This window comes from Manis javanica, chromosome 8 (genome assembly GCF_040802235.1).
Source record: "Manis javanica isolate MJ-LG chromosome 8, MJ_LKY, whole genome shotgun sequence".
Lineage (NCBI taxonomy): Eukaryota > Metazoa > Chordata > Mammalia > Pholidota > Manidae > Manis > Manis javanica.
In genome coordinates, this window is record NC_133163.1 from 112,282,376 (window position 1) to 112,304,242 (window position 21,867).

General features: G+C 38.4%; 2 protein-coding genes across 9 annotated transcripts in view; both read left to right on the forward strand.

Moving 5' to 3' along the window:
• RAB8B (RAB8B, member RAS oncogene family) overlaps positions 1-8,757 on the forward strand; it is a 56,249-nt gene extending 47,492 nt beyond the window's left edge. Inside the window, exons 5-8 of the mRNA XM_037004222.2 lie at positions 518-607; positions 1,795-1,860; positions 3,950-4,000; positions 4,508-8,757. Of these exons, the coding sequence (XP_036860117.1) occupies positions 518-607; positions 1,795-1,860; positions 3,950-4,000; positions 4,508-4,600 (300 nt within the window). The 3' untranslated portion in view covers positions 4,601-8,757. The remainder of the gene's footprint in view (positions 1-517; positions 608-1,794; positions 1,861-3,949; positions 4,001-4,507) is intronic.
• Positions 8,758-16,637: 7,880 nt separating this feature from the next.
• The window catches only part of APH1B (aph-1 homolog B, gamma-secretase subunit), a 55,092-nt gene continuing 49,862 nt past the window's right edge, over positions 16,638-21,867 (forward strand). For 2 of the 8 annotated variants that reach the window (XR_012120734.1, XR_012120735.1), the window contains exons 1-2: positions 16,638-16,819; positions 18,103-18,273. Coding sequence is in view for 6 of the 8 variants with exons in the window: in XM_037004198.2 (XP_036860093.2) it covers positions 16,707-16,819; positions 18,103-18,273 (284 nt within the window). In the remaining 2 variants the exon portion in view is untranslated. The remainder of the gene's footprint in view (positions 16,820-18,102; positions 18,274-21,867) is intronic. The other 6 variants (XM_037004198.2, XM_037004197.2, XM_037004204.2 and 3 more) reach the window with 4 other exon arrangements.

Sequence of the window (21,867 nt, forward strand, 5' to 3'; positions counted from 1 at the left end):
TGACATTTTCTCCATCTTAGATATTTGAAATTGGGTTTAATCCCAGGTTGATACTAAGATTTTTTAAATGTCTTTGACATTTCCGAGAGAAATATGACTCTGAAACAATTCTGTACACATTTGTATTAACTTATATTAATTTACTTTTTATGTAGCTCACATTCCAGAATACCTTCCCCATTGGCTCACTCAGTTCCAATTTTTTTTTCTCCTTTGACCCAAACTGATGTTTGGAAGCTTTGTTGTTAGATACCCATAAATTGTATTTCTATTTGTTCATGTACAAAAAAAAAGACGTGAGAAGACCGCTGCCTTTGGGAAAAAAGTTTGCACAAGCTCGTATGCTATAGCTTTTCCCTTCCTCTCATCTTTTAAATTTTCCTCTGTGTCAGGCCTTGAGTTGAGTGAAGATTGACTTTATTAAATTCACAGATAAGTTTCTGACAGGTTAGGATTTGTCTGTTGAATAACTGTTTTTCTCAGGCTGTTTTTATAACATACTATTTTCTCCCTGCAGCATGCCTCTTCAGATGTTGAAAGAATGATCCTGGGTAACAAATGTGATATGAATGACAAAAGACAAGTGTCAAAAGAAAGAGGAGAGAAGGTAACTTGAACTGAATGCCCCAATACTGGAATCTGCTTACATTAAGCATTTATTTTCTTAGTATTATTTAATTATTGACTTAAGTCTAAAAAATATCTATATTTTAATCCTTGTAAGACAAAGAGATGTGATCCATACTTGAATGGTATGAATTAGTATTCCAACTCTAGCTCTATATTCTGTGTAGTCATGACTCATTCCTAAAGAATTTGCTGTTTTCTGGGAGATACAGTTTGGTCCTTTTTCAGATTCCTGCAGCTTAGAGTGCAGGGTATTTCTTCCATATCTGTGTGAACACCCAGTTTTGAAATTAAACTAATTCAAAGTAATAGGATAGATGAAGTTTCAACAATAATCATTTTCCAGTTCATTATTTTTTCTTAGACTGTTTTACTGCACATCAGATTTAGGTCATTATGGATAAAACCTTGTAACTCATCAAGCTATGGATGTCATTTATAGGGAATTCTCTATTTTGTGTCCTACAAAGCAGAAGTGTTTATTGTATGTACATATTTACTTGTGTGACATTTTCAAATTGACTTAAAGCCTTCAATTTTTAAGTCTTGGAATTTGGCTGTGGTCTTTTTCTAGTGATGCATGTGAAATATATTTTATTTTTTCTTCAATCTAACTGCAAACCTTTTCCTCGTGAAGACATTTACTTAATCTTAGTGTTATAAATGAACTAGGAACTATTTGGGAGTACATGGAAATATGGAAGAGTTCACAATTTGTCACATCATTACAAACCAAAGCAATGAGTAGAATTTAGTATTTTAAGCTTTTATTCTATTATGACCAATTTGTTTTTTAAAAAATGAACAGTCAATATAGTAACTTGGAGAATTATACTTTGGGAGCAGATAAAAGGAGTAAATTAATCCCAAATTAATGGTAGGTGTGTCTCTCTGATAGTTTTGCTTGTAAGTATATTAGAGAACTAGAAGATAGTGGAAAAAAAGAGAAGTACTTAAATTGTGTTTTGAATGGAAGTGGTGCCATTTTACTTAGGATGATTAAGCTAGATACCTAAATTTTAAACACAATAGAAGAAAAGTTTGAGAACTACAGAAGTTCTGAACTAGATACTCTAACTTTGGGACTTGGAAAAACCTAAAAAATAGAAATGCTTTGTGTATTTAAGCAACTTGCACTGAATTCAAATGTTTCTGTTTGCCTTTCAGTTAGCGATTGACTATGGGATTAAATTTTTGGAGACAAGTGCGAAATCGAGTACAAATGTAGAAGAGGTAAAAAAGAAATGTTTGGTGACTTTTGTTTTGTGCTAACATTTTGCTTAGTTGCCTATTTTCAGGCAACTCTCACGGCCTTGCTGTTTTCTGACTTAGTGAATGCCTTGTGAGCTCCACCGCCATTTTGTGACTTTAGTGCTTTTGACTTTTAATTGGACCTTGGTTGTTGAATTTCTAGCACCCAACCTCCCTATGGGATATATTAAGCTGCTCCTTTAAGATTCACTGAACAGAAGGTAGAAGTTCAGTTTAAGATCAGTTTTGCCCTTGTTTGGGAGGCTGGAAATCCTGCACTGGCCGACCAAGCAGTGTCCTCTGCTTATTTATCATCTTTCCTGTCATCCTGTAATCGCCTGTAGCAGGAGAATCTTAATTACTTTCACGTTTATACTCTCTCAAAAGAATTAAACTGTTAGCTCATGAAACAGATTGTCTTAGTGTACATGTTTGAAATAGAGTAAGCATGTTACATTGTAATGCAGCGGCAGTTAGTAGAAATGTGTGTGAATCAAAGAGTAGTTTTAATAAATTTTCAGTAAGTTAACTATTAAAAAAACCAAATCATCTAAAGTCTTTTAAGAATAGATTTTCTTTACCAAGGGCAGAATTGTTGATAATATTTTCCTTTTTAAAAATATTTTTTAAACTGATCATAAAAATAAGACATGTAATATGTGTTAATACATGTAATTCACTTACAATACATGTAATTCACAGTAATACTGATGGTTTCCTAAAGATTTTGATTTCTTAGTATACTCACTGTTCACCATAATGTCATGGCTAAAAATTGAGACTTAAATGACTAACCAGTAGACACCAATCAGAAGTTTTTCTTTGTTTTAAATAACTACCACTCATTTTTTCAGGCGGGCTAATTGGTATTAGGAAACAGGAAGCCTCAACTGATTTATTTACACATAGATAAGCAGAAAAATGCTTCCTTCTGCTTGCCACAAAAGCATTTCCTTCCATCAGAAAGAAGGGAGCATCTTAAAGTCAGCATTAATGGTTTAGACAGGAGGAAGTTTGCTGAGATAGCCCACATAGGATTGCTTCCCCGGAATGAACTCTGTACCTGGCTTAATGGAGCAGGCTTTGGTCTCCTGTTAGTACCTGCAACCCTGACCACACCTACGGCTTAGAGCATTGAGTTGTGTAAATAAAGAGCTGGGTATCACCCGAGCTGCTTTTTCTGGCCAGGTATTCTACAGAAGTTAGCAATTTTCTCAGAGTATTAACTTGTAGTTAGCCTCACCAAACCTAGGATGGGCTTATTTAGATGCTTTTTAGACTCATAGGTGACCAGTGTGATGGTGAGACACTGACAATGAGTGATACTAGTAACCATATTGTTTCTGCTTGACTTGATTGGAAATAATTGTTTTGCTGAACATTTTTGAGTTATCAGGAATGGTTGGGAACAAAGAGACTGACATAACAGTGACTTTAGCATGGAGAAAACCAGAGAGCTTTTGGAGTCTTGGCTCTAGAGAATCAAAGTGGGGATGATAGGTTTGAAAAATATTTGGTTTGGGTCAAGAGACACTAGGTATAAAATGTCACTGAGGTTAATCAGATTGGTCCTGCTTCTATTCGAACTGACTTCTACGGTGGGGAATTTGGCTGAGCTGTGGAAACTGTCAGGATTTTAGAGTGTTAAGACATGGAAGATTATATATTCTCAGGTATACGAGTGAAAGCAATAGGTTTTAGAGTTACAGAATAATACATAATTATTCATTCATCTAGACCAGGCACCATGCCTGCTCTGGGAGCCACTCCACAGGTGTGGGTGGCTTGGGTAGCGCCTCTGCCCCTCTGGTGTACTAAGGAAGCTATCTGTAATCAACAATTAGGAGCTTGTGCCAGTATGTGCAGAAAATATTTGGTGAATGAATGAGTGAATGACAGTTTAATAACCTTGGAAAACATAACTGTAAGACACAATATTCATGCGTATACTGTGATTACAATTACGTTTTTTCTCAGTTAAAAACATTAATGTATTTATATTTCATAATGAAATATTGAACAAATCCTATACTTTAAAAATATAATAATGAAATTTTTGGTTTATCTTCAGGCATTTTTTATACTTGCACGAGATATAATGACAAAACTCAACAGAAAAATGGTTTGTATCGCAATTTTAATTTTTGTTATGCTATTTTAAAAACTTACTTTCTTATTTATGTTGCCTAAATTTGAAATGATCTCATCGATGAATCATTAGGACAACCCTGAAAGTTTGTTTTAGCCTAAATCCTGAATGTAATCGTGTACCTTGTTTTACTTACTCTTCTTACCTCTATACCAGTATCTTGACATTGTTTCTACCATTACCCTTGAAACTTTACACTCCACTAGCTGTAATTTCTTTGAACTGGAAATAGGGACTTTCTACCTAATATTAATTATTAATATGAAAGGTGCTATCCTAAACACATTTCTCTCGTTTTAATCCACCATTTCCAAAGAAACAGACAATATTGAAGCTTAAGTTAGTTCGCTTTCTAGTAAAATACTCTACTGAATGCACATTTATGGTCTGGTTTGATATTTTAATTTTTTATTTTTTAGGTGATTGGGGTCAAATCATGAAACTTTCATTTCCTTTGTATTTTTTTTTTTGTTTTTTTAGAATGACAGCAACTCATCGGGGGCAGGTGGGCCAGTGAAAATTACAGAAAACAGATCAAAGAAGACCAGTTTCTTCCGTTGTTCACTCCTTTGATGAACTCTTTCTGAGAGACTGCAGCACACTTAGAGGACCCTTTTCTGCTTCTCTGAAAGCACAGGTCCCCCAGCCTCAGAGTCACGGCGCCCGGCTGCTGCTGAGAGCACCACTGAACCCAGACTTCTCAACACTGAATGCCAAGTGGGTTCCAGCCTCATGGCCTAGCAAGATAACAGGCTCCTTTTTTCAAACATGGAAGCAATGAAGTGGAGACTCATGCAGGACCTAACTTGTTTTTTCTTTGTTTTATTGCCTGTTGCAGAAGCTGCTATCTTTCTTTTTCACTTTGCACGTCAATGTTAACCTTTCCCTGTTAATAGCACAATCTTAGACTCATATTTACATGCTTTTGTCTCATTGGGCATTTGCAGATGTTTAAAAAGGTAGAATATTTAAAGCAGAGGTTGATACACTAAAATTAAAGGACATTTGGCCTGGCTCATTTGGCCAAATATTACTGCATCAATAACATTCATTTATAGACTCTGATTTGTGATTTTATAAATAAGAAACATTAAATTCTGATAAAATTTATCTTAAAAATCCATAAAAATGCCCATCTGTTCAGCAGAGACCACAGTTTATTTCTTCAGGTTGTTTAGAGATTGCTTCATTTCTGAACTTTTTGCCACAGAGTCTGGGTAGCTAAATAAATCACTTTTTCAATTGATTACCTCTGCCTAATCTATAGAAACTACATTTGGAAGTCACCTTAATCTCACCTTTTCTAGAGGTGGTATGTGCTATTCTTATGTTTGATTACTAGTTGTAATTACTCAGTTATCTAAAGCATAACATTGTTGTCTGTTTCTGACTGGACTTCTTGAGCTGAAATTTTAAACAGGCAGGGAGAGTGCCTTTTAGGGTTTTCTTTCAGCATCTAATTGTCATTCTGTCACATCAGCATGTGTAATATTTTTTTTCTTAGGTTCATGCCTTTGCTTGCTGGTTTAGCTGTAATACCCAATTCCTGCCACAATCTGTCGGTAAGAGTTCACGAGTTAGATTTAGATTTTAGTTCCCCAAACTCTTATCAAAAGGGAAAGATTAACTTGATACGGTAATGGTGAAAATAATTATTTTTGTTCTGTTTTTATTGGGACTTTTTTAAAAATAAAAAAAATTAGACCTTGTGCAGCCTCTAGGAAAAGTCTTGCCTTTTCATTAGAGAAAATATGAGCAAGGTTTCAATTTTAAAACAGCCATTCTTGAATGTGTAGAACCCAGTTCCATCTGTTCAAGCTTGTTGTTATGGAACTTGGTCCAGTCGTTTGGGCCAAAGCCAACCACAAACTTCTCTGCCTTTCTCACCAAACGGTGGTCCTGGGATACCTTTTGTAGATTAACTGTCACATAAGAAAAAAAAAGGTATTTAATGTTAACTTGTGTGCCAAATTCAAATCATAAAGTCATTGCTGTTATTCTAGCCTTCAGTATCAACACACAGAAGGGAGAAATAAAGAGGTCATTAGGGAAGTAAATTCTGTTAATAATTGTTGTCCCTGTTAGGCCTGTTTTGTTTCACAAAGGTTCCCATTGGGCTTGATAGTTAAGAATGGAAGATGAAAGTGGAAAGGGATTGCTTGTTAGCACAGAGAATTCTGCTTCAAATTAAGATGTATCCAAGGCTTGGACCACTCAACTGTTACTGCCCATTTGAAAACGTACACACAATTCAGTGGTAATAAATACACCAGAGCTATTTTTTATGTATACACTAAACTTACTGTTGATAGATTACAGCCTCCTTGATTTTTTTTTTCTTTCTGCACTTACCTATGGGCTTAAAAGCACCTGTTGGTGTTCCAGTATAACTAGTAGTTCCTTGATTGAAAGTTGGTTGTATGTCTGCCATCTTAAAATTAGGTACATTTCTGGAAAGAAAAAATACTTTCTTAGAAACATTTTCTACTCACTAATTTTCTTAAAAAGATCATAGCAGTTAAGTTTTCTGGATGGTAACAAAGTACTTTCTAAAAGGCAAGTGCTATGACACCATGTATGAATGTAATTCTCTTAGTAATTTACCTCTGACTATTTGGTGTCTTAACACTTTGGTTTATATCTCAGGGGTTGTCTACAAACCAAAACTGACGTATTCTGTGGTTAGCTTTTTTAAAAAACCAATGCTTTGCTTTTGTTTTATTCCTTCTCTCTTCTTTTGTCTTATATGGGTTAATAACTAGTCTCCATGAACTTCCCTTTGAAAGAGCCTGTAAGTTAGATGAGTCCAAAGGTGTTCTTTGAAGTAGCAGCAAATTGGGGGTAAATGCTCTGTTATATAGAAATAAATTGTCCTTGCTATTTTCTTACATTTAGCTTTGCTAAATTGTATATAATTTGAGCTAAGACCATAGGAAATTCACTTTCTGCATGGTAAAATGACCCAATAAATCGCCCACCTTGCTTAACAATGTACATATAGTGCATTATTTTTTCTATTTGTAGATGAATTTAGTGGCAGATAATTGTCTGTTCCCTGCTGAAACTGAAGAAATCTAGTTTTGTGTGAACATTTTTTGTGGTCTTATGGATAAGGTACATGAAGATCTTTGCAGCAGTATTAGTGGTTCGGTGGCTGCACTTTATTATCAGTGTGGTAATTTTTGACAATGATTGGACTAGACCCTTTCAAATAGAGTCTGAGGGTATCAGACAGTGAAAATGTGCTGTAACTAAGTAGCATGTAAAACAGTTGACGTAAAATGTTTCACTGGGAATTTATTTTAGTTATACTTTATTTCTGACAGATTATGGGAAAATAATCCACCTGGGCATCAGTTAGGAGATGCTGCAGGTTTATTACTATTTACACAAACATTTTGTGCAGTCTTTGTTATCAGTTTTCGGAAAACTATATGCTCTTTACTTTGAAGGACTATTTTTTAATTATACCTCATCTAGCTAACTAGTATTCTAATAACTGGTAGAAAAACAGTGAGCCAGCCTTTACGCATCCAATACAATTTAGATTGTATGTTTTGTTTTGAACTAAAGGCATCATTGGGAAAAGTAGGAGGTAGTTTAGAATCAAACATACATGTCATATCTAATAGCTTAAAAAAAGTATTATCTCCCTGTCTTCATTAATAAATTTAGCTGTGCAATATAGATAAATGTTTGCAGAAATTCCTAAATAAGGGACTATAACTCCATTTAACAGGTTCTGAATGCTGAGAATCTGTATTAAGGCTTATAAAGTTTTTTCCTGTGGACAGTAAGTGATACATTTAAGCAGACTTTCTTTTCTAGTTCATGATTTAGATTATTTAAAATAAATTTAATTCTTAATCTTTAAAGATGAGCTTCTAAGCTTAAATATGAAAACAGCATTTCATTATGTTGGTTTACTTATCTCAGATTTTAAGCACTCATTTCTGCTATTGGGCTTCTTAGAATTTTTCTTTTAACAGAAAAACATTCCTTTTTCCTTCTTATTATATCCAAAGACAGGGGGAAAAAGAATGTCTAAAAATGAAATTCCTTGTCCTTAGAGAGACCTAGAGGGACAGGATATACTAATAAAATTTCAAATGCTAGCACAGTTTTATAGTAGAAGCAGTCTTTCTTTTAGACTAATAAAATTAATGGGTGTCATGTTCACTTATGAAAAAAATCTTGATGAAATTTACAGAAATGATAATTAGCAATTATTTTAGGGATATTTTCAAATTTCACTTCAATTTTTGGAATGCTTGTGCCATGTGCAATTGCATTTCTTATTGCCAAGAACTAATAGAACTTCTTGTTTCACTTTCTACCTTTTTTTAAAATGTGAATTATTACACTTCATTCCTATGGCCTTACAGATGGATTTTATTTTATTTGTCTGTAGCTGATGCTGCAGTTCCTTTAATGCAAAATACCACATATTTGACTAAAATAATGTCCCTAATGGGAAATACCTAGTTTTTCCATAGAGTTATCTGACTATATGTGTTTCTGCAATTTTATTTTTGCTCCAACAGCTTAATGTGAAAAGCTCCTGCAGATAAAATGGACCTGTTATGTGGTTAATCTTGTTTAAGCCAATTCATTAACTGTGTACTGATTCTGATGATGCTGTGGGTTTTTTTTAAAAAAAAGGATTTTATTCCAAGTGAACCTTTTTTACAATAATGTTCGTCTAAAATAAAAACTACGTAGTGAAAATATTCATGGCTCTCTGAAATGGATTGCACATTTTAAAATTGTTTCTTCCAGTTTTCTAGGTGTGTGACTCAAACCATGGTAGACTTAAAGTATTTTAGCAAATCTGTGTCTAATTTAGAGTTGTTTAAAGACTTAGAAAAATGGTGAGATCTTTTGCTCTTATTTAGTTCAGAACACACTAAGGTTCTGTTATAGAGCCGCAGCCTTAAATTGATCTTCCTTTCCTTCTTAGTCCTTGAAAATTTAGTTCCTGTTGCTAGTTTTCATTTCTGAATGACACAGTTCAAGGCCCCGTTCTACCATGGTACTTACGCATGTTCCCAGTCACAGCGTTGCCTGTTCATCCCCACGGCCGTTCTGCACCTTCGCTGTTCTCAACCTTCCTACCTCTTTCCTTTGACTCTTGGTGAACAAGCACATCTTTCGTCTCCTGCCTCACAGAGAAGAGCATCAGCCTAAAACCACCCGGCTGCCCCTCCCTCCCCAGCGGGGGGCCTGCCAGGGGCTGGCTGCTCTACTCCTACCCTCATCCTCACCTCCTTCCTCTTGCAGTGGGGGGGGTCCTCCTGCCCCTTGCTTTCCTCTCTGCCTTTTCTGGATTCATCCTCCCACTTCCGTCCTGCTTCTCACGGAGCTTCTGGCTCTTTCTCTGAGATTTTCTCTTATACTCTGCACCTGTGTACGAGTATACCCTAAACTCTTCTGTGGACCCCTGTCCCCTGTGCATCTAAGTGTCCTTAATCCTCCCACTCCTTTACCTCATGCCCCTCTCACCTTTTGCTCTTTTTCCTCCTCTTTCAGTCATAGCTAAGCTTCTTCAAAGAGTTGCCTATAGTTACTATCTTCATCACGTTTTCATTTACTGTTTATTCCTTAACATATTCCAGTTTGGCCTCTGCGCCTACCACTTCCCTGACATCATGCTTACAGTGGCCTCATTGCTAGAGGACAATTTCAGTCCTTATCTTGGTTAACCTCTTGGCAGCATTTGAGGGTTATATCTTCCCCTCCCAGAAATGTTCTCTTCCTCATCTTTCCATGACAGTATTCTTGATTCCCCACTTTTCCAAAATAATGTCACCCTTCATTATAGCTCTTAAACACTCATAACTTCTGTGGTAGGCTGAGTAATGCCTTCAAGGATGTCCAGGTCCTAATTCCAAGAACCTGTGATTATGTCTTTATATAGCAAAAGAGATTTTGTAGATGTGATTAAGTTAAGGATCTTGAGATAGGAGATTATCCTGGATTGTCCACTGGGTTCTATGTAATCCCAAGGGTCTTTATCAGAGAGAAATAGGAGTTGGAACCACACGGAAACAATATGATGATACTGGACATCTCGCCCTGGATCTGCTATGGGTGCATCGAACAACGTGTCTGAAACTCAAACCCAAATCTCCAAACGCCTCTCCCTCTGCCATGCCAGCAATTCCCACAAACAGCCCTTCCCAGGAGGCGAAACCTGTTCTTTTCCTCTTTTCCCTGTCATAATAGATAGCTCCACCATCTACTTAGATCCCCAGTTAATCAACCTCCATGTCTTAAAGGTCCTGAATCCTCAATTTCTTTCTAATTTACCTACTTACCATCCATTATTTCTGCCTCTGTCTTTATTCAGGCTTCATCTTTTACTGGGATTTCTGCAGCTTCTCCTAACTGGTCTCCCAGTCTCTGATCTTATTTTCCTCCAATCCAGTTTTCACTGTGCTGACAGGTTTTAAAAACGGAATCTTATATGTCATTGCCAGATGGAATCCTTCAATGTACCTCATAACCTTGGGATAAAACCTAAACTTTTTAGCCTGGCAAATAAAGTCTTGCCAACCCCACATCTTTCTTTCCAGCCTTAGATCTTGTCACGCCTTAATTCATACTCGTTTTTGAATGTTACGAGTCATTGCAGTTCCTCGAACATTTAGTGCTTTCTCATTCCTTTACTTAGGTTGCCCCTTCTGCTGAATTCCTACCCTTTTTCTGGCTAACTTCTTATCTTTCAAGAATTAGGGTTTCTCTGCATAGACTTCAGCCACAACCCATCTAGGTTAGTAGCCCCTGCCTCTGTACGCCCACAGTATCATTTGCCGCACTGGATTTGAATCACCTGCTTACTTTCCTTTCCTGTGAGACTCTCAAGCTCATAAAGAGCAGGGACAATGTCTGTCTTTGCTTTTTGTATCCACAGTACTCGCAAGGAGCCTGGCACACACTAGGTGTTTAATAAATGTTGAAAGAATCAGTGAACCTCAACAGTCATCAAATTAACATGTTGCTGAAAAAAGCTAAATGTAATTTAGGAGATGTTTTATTCTCCATATACTTTTTAATTTAAAGAAGGATTTCAGGTAAATTAATCAGTGCCTTAGTAAGTATAGCAGTAAAAAGAGAAGAGTCATTATCTGGTTTTTATTCTGACCCTTGCTTTATACTATTTTAATCTTTGCTAAATATCTTTCTTACACTACTTTAATCTTTATTAAATACAGAAGAATTTCCTTTTAATAATATAAACCACCCAGAATACTGCTTACGTATTAATAAATTGAGTAAGCCCTCTCCATTTCTTCCTGTTTCCTACCCTCAAAATTTAGACCCTCCAATATTAGTTCCAGGGGCATATGAGAATGCCCCCATAGCAAATGTAATTAATTAATATATATATATATATATATATATATATATATATACCTTTTAAGAGGCCATCTTCCTTGTGTTTTCCCTCTCCCTTAGGCCCTGTAGCTTATCAGTCATTAAATTCCTAAATCTCTTCAATTTGTCTACTTCTCCCAGACTGCTATTTCCTTGATGAGGCCACTGTCTTCTCATGCCTGCAGTATGCCAAAGATGTCCTATCTGGAGTCCCATTTTCCATATCTTTACAAAGGAGATCTGATAGTGTCACTCCCCTAGATAAACCCATGACTTGAGGTAAACTCTAGGTTGGCTGGTCTTTCCAGTCTGATCTCATGTTCCTCTCCTCATATTCCCAGGACATCCTGAACTACTTTCCGTCCCTCAGAAATACCCTGCTTTTTTCGACTTCTGAGACCTTTCCCTTCTACCCCATTTCTTCCCTACTTCCTAGCTTTACTAACTCCTAAGCTGAGACCTGAGTAAGTGGGTGTTACCTTTTTAGCAAAACCTCTCAAGTTAGGCTTGGGTGCCCTACCCGTGCCCTGTATGTTCTCATAGCATCTATACCTGCCTGCCCGGCTTCCTCACTAGACTGTAGTAAGCTCCGGAGCACATCTGTTTCATTGGTATATTTCTGCTCAGTAGAAAGATAGACAGGAGCAGCCAGGGAAGGGGAAGATAAGGCTCAAGGAGAAACTGCCCAGGTAGGGGTCCCACGTGAAGACAACAAAGGCTTTGCAGGGAGATAACTTTTTGCTTATTGGGACTAGGCCAAACCCATTCTAACCAGTTCCCAACCTCAATGTGGGCGCAATTGAACAAAACTAAGAACTGCCCAAACCACACCACCTCATGATCTTAATAAAATAAAGTTGCAGTTTTGCTCCCATCACACCATGGGTTTTTCTGTGTGCATTCTGGAGAAAGACATGCACACCAAGAGGAACAGGTATCTACAGCTGTCAATCAAATGACCTCACCCTGTCAGTCAACAGAAGTGCCAGCTAGATAGTGATAAGTAGACCCCCCCCCCATAAAAGTTCGGAGCCTTTGTCTATCTTGACTCTGGCCCTCTCCTCCATTGAGTGTACTGACATAAAACTTTTACCTTACTTCACTACTGTGTCTCTGCCTTTCAATTCTTTTTTGCAGCAGGGACAAGAACTGAAAGCAAATGCAACCTGTAACATTCCCAATACCTAGCATTGTCCCTGATACTTAGTAGGCATTCAACATGCTACTAATTTTGAATGAATGAATGCATGGTTGAGTAACTATGAATCTATCAGCACTACCAGAAAACACAGCTCAAGTGAATTCATTAGCATATTGCGGATTACTGTAGGTATGTCAAAGCCTTACTTGAGAGATTGCTGAAATGTGGTATTGCTTTTTGCCTCCCATGCCCGCCCCCAACACACACCCTCAGTTTCAAGGAGTTCTCAGCAGTCTACATCCATATCCTTAGTGTGTGCCTGCCTCCTTCTCCAGTCACCTGTTAGGGACTTAACTCCTAACATCACTTAGTACCTTATGCTTTCATGTCATTGAGGAAGCCTTACAGTATATTCACAAGAACTGAAGGAGTCAATAGCACTGCTACTTAGCTTCAAATTCCACAGTTGTAAATAAAACTGTTGAAATAAATGTAGAAGTCTTTTGAAACAGCAGTGCATTATATAAATGTTAAGGTGTCATTATTCAGAGAAAACTTGAAATAGGTTTTTCTAGTAAATAACCATGAATGCTGAAGTTGACTGTTTTCTTAGTGATTTTGCAGTTTTGTCTCATTGTCTCCTTTTCTATTCCATCAGGTATCTGCACAGATTTTTCATAGATAAGCGGGCAGACTCATCTTATGTTGCATTGCCTTGTCATGTTTTAACTGGACTCGGGGACTAAAATTGGCTGAAATATGGTCAAGAAACAATGAATACAAATTTCCCCAACTTACAGTTTTGCATGGTGGCACTGCCTACTTCTAAAGTATTTGAGGCAGCTTTAAGGAAGACACAGATCTTGGTTAAAACTTGGGCTATCAAATTATTAAAATAGGGATGAAAGATTAAGACAATTTCTGAAGTCGTGGCAGTAATTATAATTTTTTTAAAAGAAGAGGAAGCATAGTCATTATAATAGACTATTAAATGTAGCTCTAAGCTTCCTGAGAGTCAAGATAAAACCTGAATATGATGAGTTAGTGCTCAAGCTGAGCATATGCATTTGTCAGGAGAAACAACACCTTTTTCTAGCCCTGACCTCAAATAGTAAAGCATGGATCTGCTAGAGATATTGAACAATGATAATGAAAGAATTTTATAAAAGATGCCAGAAAAACTGTAAATGGCCATTTCTTGTATAAAAAAAATCTTAATTTACTCCGGGGGCGTGAGTACATTTCTGTGAAGGCATTTCTACATGGAGCTGAAGTAATGGCCTTGCATTTAATAACGGATTCAGAATAGAACCGAAAGAATCTGCCTAATGTTGAGTCACTCTATCACTTTGAACAGGTGTCTCAACCTGAGTTTCAATAGGTGCTAGATGAGATTTCAAAATGTAGTATTCTGTGGAGTAAATGGAAAAAAATTTTAAAGGGGCAAAGGTGACAATTCATCATAAGAATTAAATACCTGTAGTTGTCTCATTGTTGGCTGGCAGCTGCGTCTGGGGAGGTGTCTCCTTGCACACCAGGTGAAACCTCAACCTGGACAGGGGAGGGTTCCTGACTCTGAACAAGAAAGAATTCTCGGAAGAGTGTAGGTAAGGAATTCATTAAAACGAGAGCAGTAGGGGATGGCAGCTGCCTTGTAGGCAGCAGTGAACAGGGAAGGGCAGAGGGAGGAAAGGGAAGTTCACTGAACTCCTGTTTGCATAGGGCAGATCCCTTGCCAACTCCTAAAGCCCGGGCCACCTGGCATCCAGTGTCTCCTTGGATCTGCATGGCATGGAACTAAGTGCCTACCACCCCAGGATTTGGGGGAGCTGCAGAGCGCTGGACGGAGTGAGATTATGTTCTGAGAACTTCTCAAAGGCAAAGAAAGGAGACTTTCAGGCAGGCTATCAAAGAGCATGATTGTACAGCCACAGTCCTGCCCAGGTCACCCAGGGGACGGGAACTTGCAAGCCCAAATCAGATCTCTCAGTAGCCCCTCCCTACTTAGGTGAAGTAGGACAGAGAGAGTGAAGACTTGAGCTTAAGTCTAGAAAATAGAGTGAAAATAGCAAGGTAACAAAGATGTTTACCACTGGAAGAGTACAGAGACACAACGTGAGAAGTTGAGCAGTGAGAAGGCTTTATTTAAAAGGTATACACTCGAAGAAAGGGGAGTGCAGGCAACCTCAGAGAAGGTGCACTTAAGGGTTTATGATTCTGCCTTTTAAGGCTTTCAAGAATGGGGCAAAGGGCAGAGGGTAGGGGAGGTGTAGGCTTGACATATGGTCTCATGCTCACTCACTTTGGTGAGAGACATTATATCACTATCGTCAATCAGTCCTTTAGATAATTCTGTAAGATACACAACACAAAGAATTTATTGATGCTGTTCTTCTCCAAGATAGTGGTTTCCCTCAAGCACTGGGACCATATCAGGACTGCTTGCCCTGCCCTAAGATAGGGTGGGTGATTGTCTGATTACCACAGAATATGTTAGGAATCTTACCTCTTAACTCCCTGATTTTTAAAATGGAATTTTAGCCTTAAGATGGGGTCCCTCCTGTTCTTACTATACTGTCTACTTCTCAGCATTTTTCATCATAGGCAGGAAAAGTTAATCATGATGCTTGTCCCATGTCCCTGCCGTGCCTCTGTGACAGTTTATCATAAGAATCGAATACCTGCAGTTTTGTCTTATTTGAAGGTCCATTTTCAGAGATGAGCCATAAAACATCTTCAGTCCGGTCCCAATTTTTGTCTAGAGTTCTTTGTCTTTACAGTGTTGATTTCCAGGAGCTTTATTCATGATAAACATAAAAGAATGACTAGGAATAATTAACATTTATACAGCATTCACTGTGCAGGCATCATCCTCAAACTATCCCATGAGGTATTATTATTATTCCCACGAAATATGGATAAAAACTCTTAGATATGAATGAACAGATAATTTAACTTTCTGGTTTTAATTTTTAAACTGTTCAGAAATTGTTAATATAAAAACGTTTATAAGTTCCACTTTTAAATTATTTCTTTCATTTGATACTCTGCGAGTACCTTCTAGGTTCTGCAGAAACAACAAAGAACAAAACAAATCCCCTTCCCTCCAAGAGTTCACATGTTAGTGATGGAAAAAAGGACCATGTAAAAACAGCAGGGAAATGTTATCTTACTGTAAGGGTGAATATGGTGATGAGAAAATGTCTTCAAAACAACTTTTAAGAAGACTTTGGTGTTGTGGGGAAGGACAAAACCAGCTCACCAAAACAACCTGGAGAAGGACAGCTTCGACCAATACTATTTCATCCTTTTACTCTTTGTGAGTTATTGCCTGGCTCACCGTTATCCCAGCTTGGATTTTGTTTGTTTTTTTCAATTTAAGTATTGTCGACATACAATTTTATATTGGTTTCAATGTACAACACAGTGGTTCAACAGTTACCCATTATTAAATTATCACCCCCGCTAGTGCAGTAACTATCTATCAAAGTAGAAAGATGTTACAGAATCACTGACTACATTCGCCATCCAGCTTGGGTTTTAAATACGATGGCGCACTAAATTCCCGCAACTGTGCAGGTGGAAAAATGTTTTTAAAAGGACTTTTATTTAGAAATGGAATCCTGCCTCTGTCCTGCGCTAGTTTTCTTTTAGTTGACCTACAGGTTCTGGCTCCAAAGCCGGCTGGGGACCTGCCCTCCTTTTAGCCACATCGCGGACAGCATGGGTGGCCGGACCGATGTGTGTGCGTGGTGGTGGGGAGGAGTAGGGGGACCTGCGGCTCCCGCGCTGCGGAAGCCAGAGAACTCAGTCCCAGGGCTCGGGAACTGCGGCTCGGCCTCGGCTGCCTCCACGCTGGGCGGGGCGGAAAGCCAGGCGATGAGGCCCCACCCCCGCCTCGCCTCACCGCTTCAGCTCCGCCCCCGCTCCCGTCCCCCTAAGCCCCGCCCAAACTCCGCCCCCGCCCCTATACGTGCCCCGCCCCTGCTACCGTCCGGCTGCGTCCCTCCGCCGCGCCCCGCTGCCGCCCGGTCCCGCCCCTCCGCCGCGCCCCCGATCGGTGCCCCCGGCCCTCCCCGCGCTCTGCTCCGTCAGCCCCCGGCACACCTCGCGCCCCCCCCCCCCCCCCCCCGGTCTCCCGGGCCGGCTTCCGCGGTCGCCATGACGGCGGCCGTGTTCTTCGGCTGCGCCTTCATTGCCTTCGGGCCTGCGCTCGCCCTCTATATCTTCACCATCGCCACCGAGCCGTTGCGCGTCATCTTCCTCATCGTCGGGTGAGGCGGTAGCGTCGGGACACCCGGACCCGGGATTCCCCTCCCCCGCCACCTCATCGAAGGGTTCGACCTTGTTGGGCTTTGGAGGGAGAAGGGTTGGAGAGGGGCGAAACGAGACCCGCTGCCTTCGGACTCCTCGCCCTCCCCCGAGGGGCAGCGGGAAAAGAGCGAGTGCCCCGCGACCCCACAGGGTGGGCTCTGGGGAAAGGAGCTGGCACTGTGGGTCTCAGAAAGCCCTGATGCTTGGCTCCTGAGTTTTTGCCTGGGGCCCGTGGGTCGCTAGTTTCCATCTGATTTTCATAGGCATCCGTAACCTTAAAGGAATTAAGAGCCATTTGCACCTGGGGATCAGGTGCTTTAAAACATACTGACGCACAACTTCAGCCCCAGATAAACTGAATCGGAATGTTTAGGTGTTGAGATTCCGGCTGCGGATTTTAGTTTTAAATTAAAGCTCCCCAGCTAATTAAGTTGTGCAGGCAAAGGGTGGCAACCTGTGAAAACACCGAAGCACCTGTCGGTGCATCACCTTGCAGGAGCGTGGTAAACACCGAACTCTGGTGGTTGAATGTGGTCCTAATCCCAGTTTTCACCTGTCTGACAGCTCTTACTGGAGCTTTCCACGTCCGCCTGCACTCTTCAGTCTTAACTTGGCACCCGAGAAACAGCAAGGTTAGGCTAATCATTCACACCTTTTCATAGCTTGTTCGCCTCTCACAACTGTATTGAAGTGCTGCATCACATGTGTCGTTTAATTTAAAAAACAACAGGGATTTGAGCAAAAGGTTTGTAAAACTTGTTATAATCATGAAAATCTACAGGAATGCTGTGAAACCCAGGCTTGGGAGACTGATCTTGATCAGAACACAGGTTTTCAATCTCCGGGTTTTATACCAGTCACTCTGTTAATAGAAATGTAGACTTTTTTCTGGAAAAGACACATATTTGTACATCAATGGGCAAAGCATTAATTAGGAAGAGTAGCAAATAACCAAGTTTCCAGCTAGACAGTCCTGGACAGATAGTTGGCAAATGAACTTACAAATAGTGGGATAGCTGAAAAAGACTGATTGTTAGGGGGAAAAAAATCTAAAATTCCTTTTGGACTACATGTTCATTGCCAGGGAAAATGCATCCTCGATTAACAACAGTTGATCAGTGCATCACTTTATGAAGACTTTTTTCTTCCTTATTAAAGAGTCAGGAAATTTGTCCCTTCTCAAGCAAGTTTTTTTCTCTTTTAAATCATTGTGCGTTTGTAACTTTTTTCCCCTAATTTTCAGAGCTTTCTTCTGGTTGGTGTCTCTGCTGTTTTCCTCCTTTGTTTGGTTCATGGCAGGAACCATTACCAACAACAAAGATGGGCCAGTGCAGAAATACATGCTGATCTTTGGAGTGTTAGTCTCAGTCCTTATTCAAGAAATGTTCCGGTTTGCATATTATAAACTTTTAAAGTAAGTTATATATTTCCTTTACCTTTTTCCTCCAGTTATATTCTAATTATGATTTGGTAGTTTGAAGCATTAATATAGTGTGGTATTTAAGAGTCCATGCCTTCTTACTTAGTTTGAAGCCAAGTGGTTATACATTTTCAGCCTGAAATTATTGAGTAATTTAACTTGTGGGCATTACTTCCTTCAAAAAGTAATTCAAAAATTACTAATTCAAAAAATATTTCTTGAGAATTTACTTAATACCAGGCACTCTCTTAGGCACTGGGGATGCCTCATGATTAAAAGACAGTGTCTGTCCTCATGGAGGTTATATTATAGCAGAAAGAGACACAGACAAGTGCATGAACAAGAAAATACATTGTATATGAGAAGGTAGTAAGTGCCATGGAGAAAAATAGAGAAACGGTCATTGAAACAATAGCAACAAAAACTTCCGTGGGTGATGGTTTCATGAATATAAACACTTGTTTATATTAATTCATTAAGTTGTACACCAGGATTTGTACATTTTATTGTATGTACCTAAAAATAAAGTGCTCCAGGTTAGAATTTATATGTGCTTCATTTTGCCACCACCTAAAATAAGTACTTCACACTGAGATTATGCCTACCAGTATTTTGACTGTATTGGGGGAAATCATCGGTTCTTTTTGGGATATGTCATGGGATTTCATGTCTGTAATTGAAAAGTACATTTTTATAAAAGCCATGAGCACAAGTTCCCTTTTTAGGTCAGAAAGAAGGTCATCTGTAGGATACGTGAGGACCTCACATGAAATCACTGATTTGAAATACAGCTGGAACTTGGAACCATGTTTTCTTTCAGGCAGTCATGAGGTTGGCTTTGATTATGTAGTGAGATTTACTTAGTGGAGTGATAAGTGTGCCATCTCTTCATTTCTGCAAATGAGATAATCAGGGAACTCCAGGAATGTCGTGGATGTAGCTAAGACAGAACCTCAACAACATCTCTTATAATAGGCTTCTGACAATTTATTCTTGCCAATATGGTAGGCCTTCTGTATTTTTTACTTTTTGCTTTCAATAACAGATACTGAAATTTAATAATGAGATTTAATTATAAATAGAAAATCAGGAAGCCATTGTTTAGAAGGAAAAGTTGTATCTTAGAAAAGGTTTAAAAATGAAAATTCCATTAGTTCTTGGAAATACTAAAGAGCAGCAAACAAGTACCAAAGATAACATTAAGTTTCCTCGGGAATGCAATAGCCTTAGCAGATGGACATTCAGCTGTGGTTGAATGTTTCTGGTCTGCGGCAATTACTACCATTCCAAAATTTAATTTTAACTGTAGAATATATTAAGGTAATCAAAATCTCCCTCTTTCTGAACTCTGTCGCACACAGGCAAATGAAATCTCTTAAATGGTTGTCATCTTGTCTCTTTCAAGGCAATTTCCTCATTTCCTCATTTCCTCATTTCTTCACCTGGCCCTCAGAAGACATGGAAGTGGCTTCCATATCTTTTCTGGTCTCTATAGTCAGTATACACACCCCTTTTTGTCAGTGCCTGGAGTTTACCTGTGGTTAGGACCCAGCCCAGAACTCCACTGTGATCAAAGTAATGAAGAGAGCAGACTCTTTACTTAGCCTCAGATTGCACTGGCTTTTCCTGTCAGCAGCATCATTGGCTCATGTTGGTTTTGCATTTTCACTTATGATAGCTCTAATTTTGAAACAAACTTAATTTCCAACAGATTTCACAGTTCAGGACATGGGTTTGGTAGCCCCTTAAGACTTCAGGTTCTAAATCCTGACTTAGTTGGAGTAGCTAAATGGATATTTTTTGTTCTTTACTACCTTGTTTCTTCACAGTTCCCACCTGAAATGAACCTTTGTGAGCATTAACCTATGATTCCCAAGTACTATAAGCTGAATGTGGGTTGGCGTTTTTAATGAGGGCAGTGAGAGAGTAGGGCCACAAACAGAAGGAATTACTGTCAGTCTGCAAGTTCTCAGGCCAGCAAGTTCAGAGGAGCTTCTGTGGCCTCCTGAGGAAAAACCATGTTTGCTCCTCTGAAAGGACCTTTGGAAATTTGCTAATAGCTACTAGGACAAAACTGTATTAATAGGTGCCATTGTTTGCTTTGCAAAATGCATTTTTAACAAGCCTTTGGGAACGTTATACAATATTTTCCTAGCAAATTTTAGAAATGTTGGATGTTATGTAGTTATGTGTTGAAATAAGTTTGAGAATTATTATGATACTTCATTCATGACTAACATTTATATAGATACATGTAAGTTGCTGTCTTATGCTGCACTACATTCAAATTTAGGAACTTTGGTTTAAACAATATTTTAACTTTCTCCACTGTCAAAACAGGTTTTGAACTTTAAATTTCAACTACTGCTCAGTCTAACTTCTGGATCTGAATTTGGTGCCAAGATTAAAATGCAGTCTTTTTGGATATAGAATTGAATCAAAATGTTTATCATTGTAGTCTAATGCAAATTTATTTCATGGGTCAGGCCTTAGGAATAGTACTTCATCTTGAATGAATGAATGAATGAATGAATGAATTCAAACTTTGGCCTAGCAAAGAGCTGGACTGTAAGAAATTGGCATGTGGCCACAAGTAATGGCTCTTTCTATATTAATTAAAAAAAAAACAACTAAAAAACAGATCATGGTCCTATACATTGCCTAAAATATACATTAGAATATTTTTTGGCTTGGATTTAAGTCTGCAATTCAATTTTGTCTTATGCTGATACCAGAATATTTGCTAAGTTTAGAAAATTTTCAATTATAGAAAAAAATGTTAAGATAATCATTGCTGCAATTTCTTAAAAGGCATATGTCTACTTTTTAAAAATTCTAAAATGGTATGTTTACTTTATATGCATGTTCCTTGGTTCTGTCCCTCTCTTACCCATACATACAAAAAAAGAATCAGAACAAACAAGAAATATGGTTATGATTTATTGGTAGTTTTTCAAAGTTTACATTTTAAAAATTGGGCTTTTTCTTTTTGTTCTTGGAAACAATAATAAATGCAAACAAAGAATGTTCCACTTAAGTAAAATGGCCCAATTAAAAACATTGTCCCTTACATCATTAGTTTTGTGTCCTGTCCAACAGGAACATGGAAACTGTTGGTGTTTGTACTTTTTCACTTCATAATGTTAGCATTGAGAACTGTTAGTGCCATAAACCTCTCTTCCCACAAACCTGTAACATAGAATGAGGAAGTTTATTACATTTTTGAATTTATGTGTTTAATATATTTGTGATAGCAGTGACTTGCTGTGCCAAATAGCTAATATCTTTTATTCATTACTGAACAATTTATGTAAAACAAGTCCTCCAAAATTTCTCAAATCAATTATACCATTATATTCATTTGTGGATGGAGATTATTACGATTATATATTTCTCCAAGTTTTAATTAGCCTTTAACAACATTGCCCTGACCGGCAAGTTAATTTTATTTAGGAAAATTAGACATTTTAGGTTGGTTACTGCTCCAGAGAAAGAAGATGAAAGTTAGTTGTTTTGGCTCATGTCTTTGCTACCAAATGGTGAGCATTGTAATGGAAAATTGTTTCTTTTGAGTACAGGAAAGCAAAA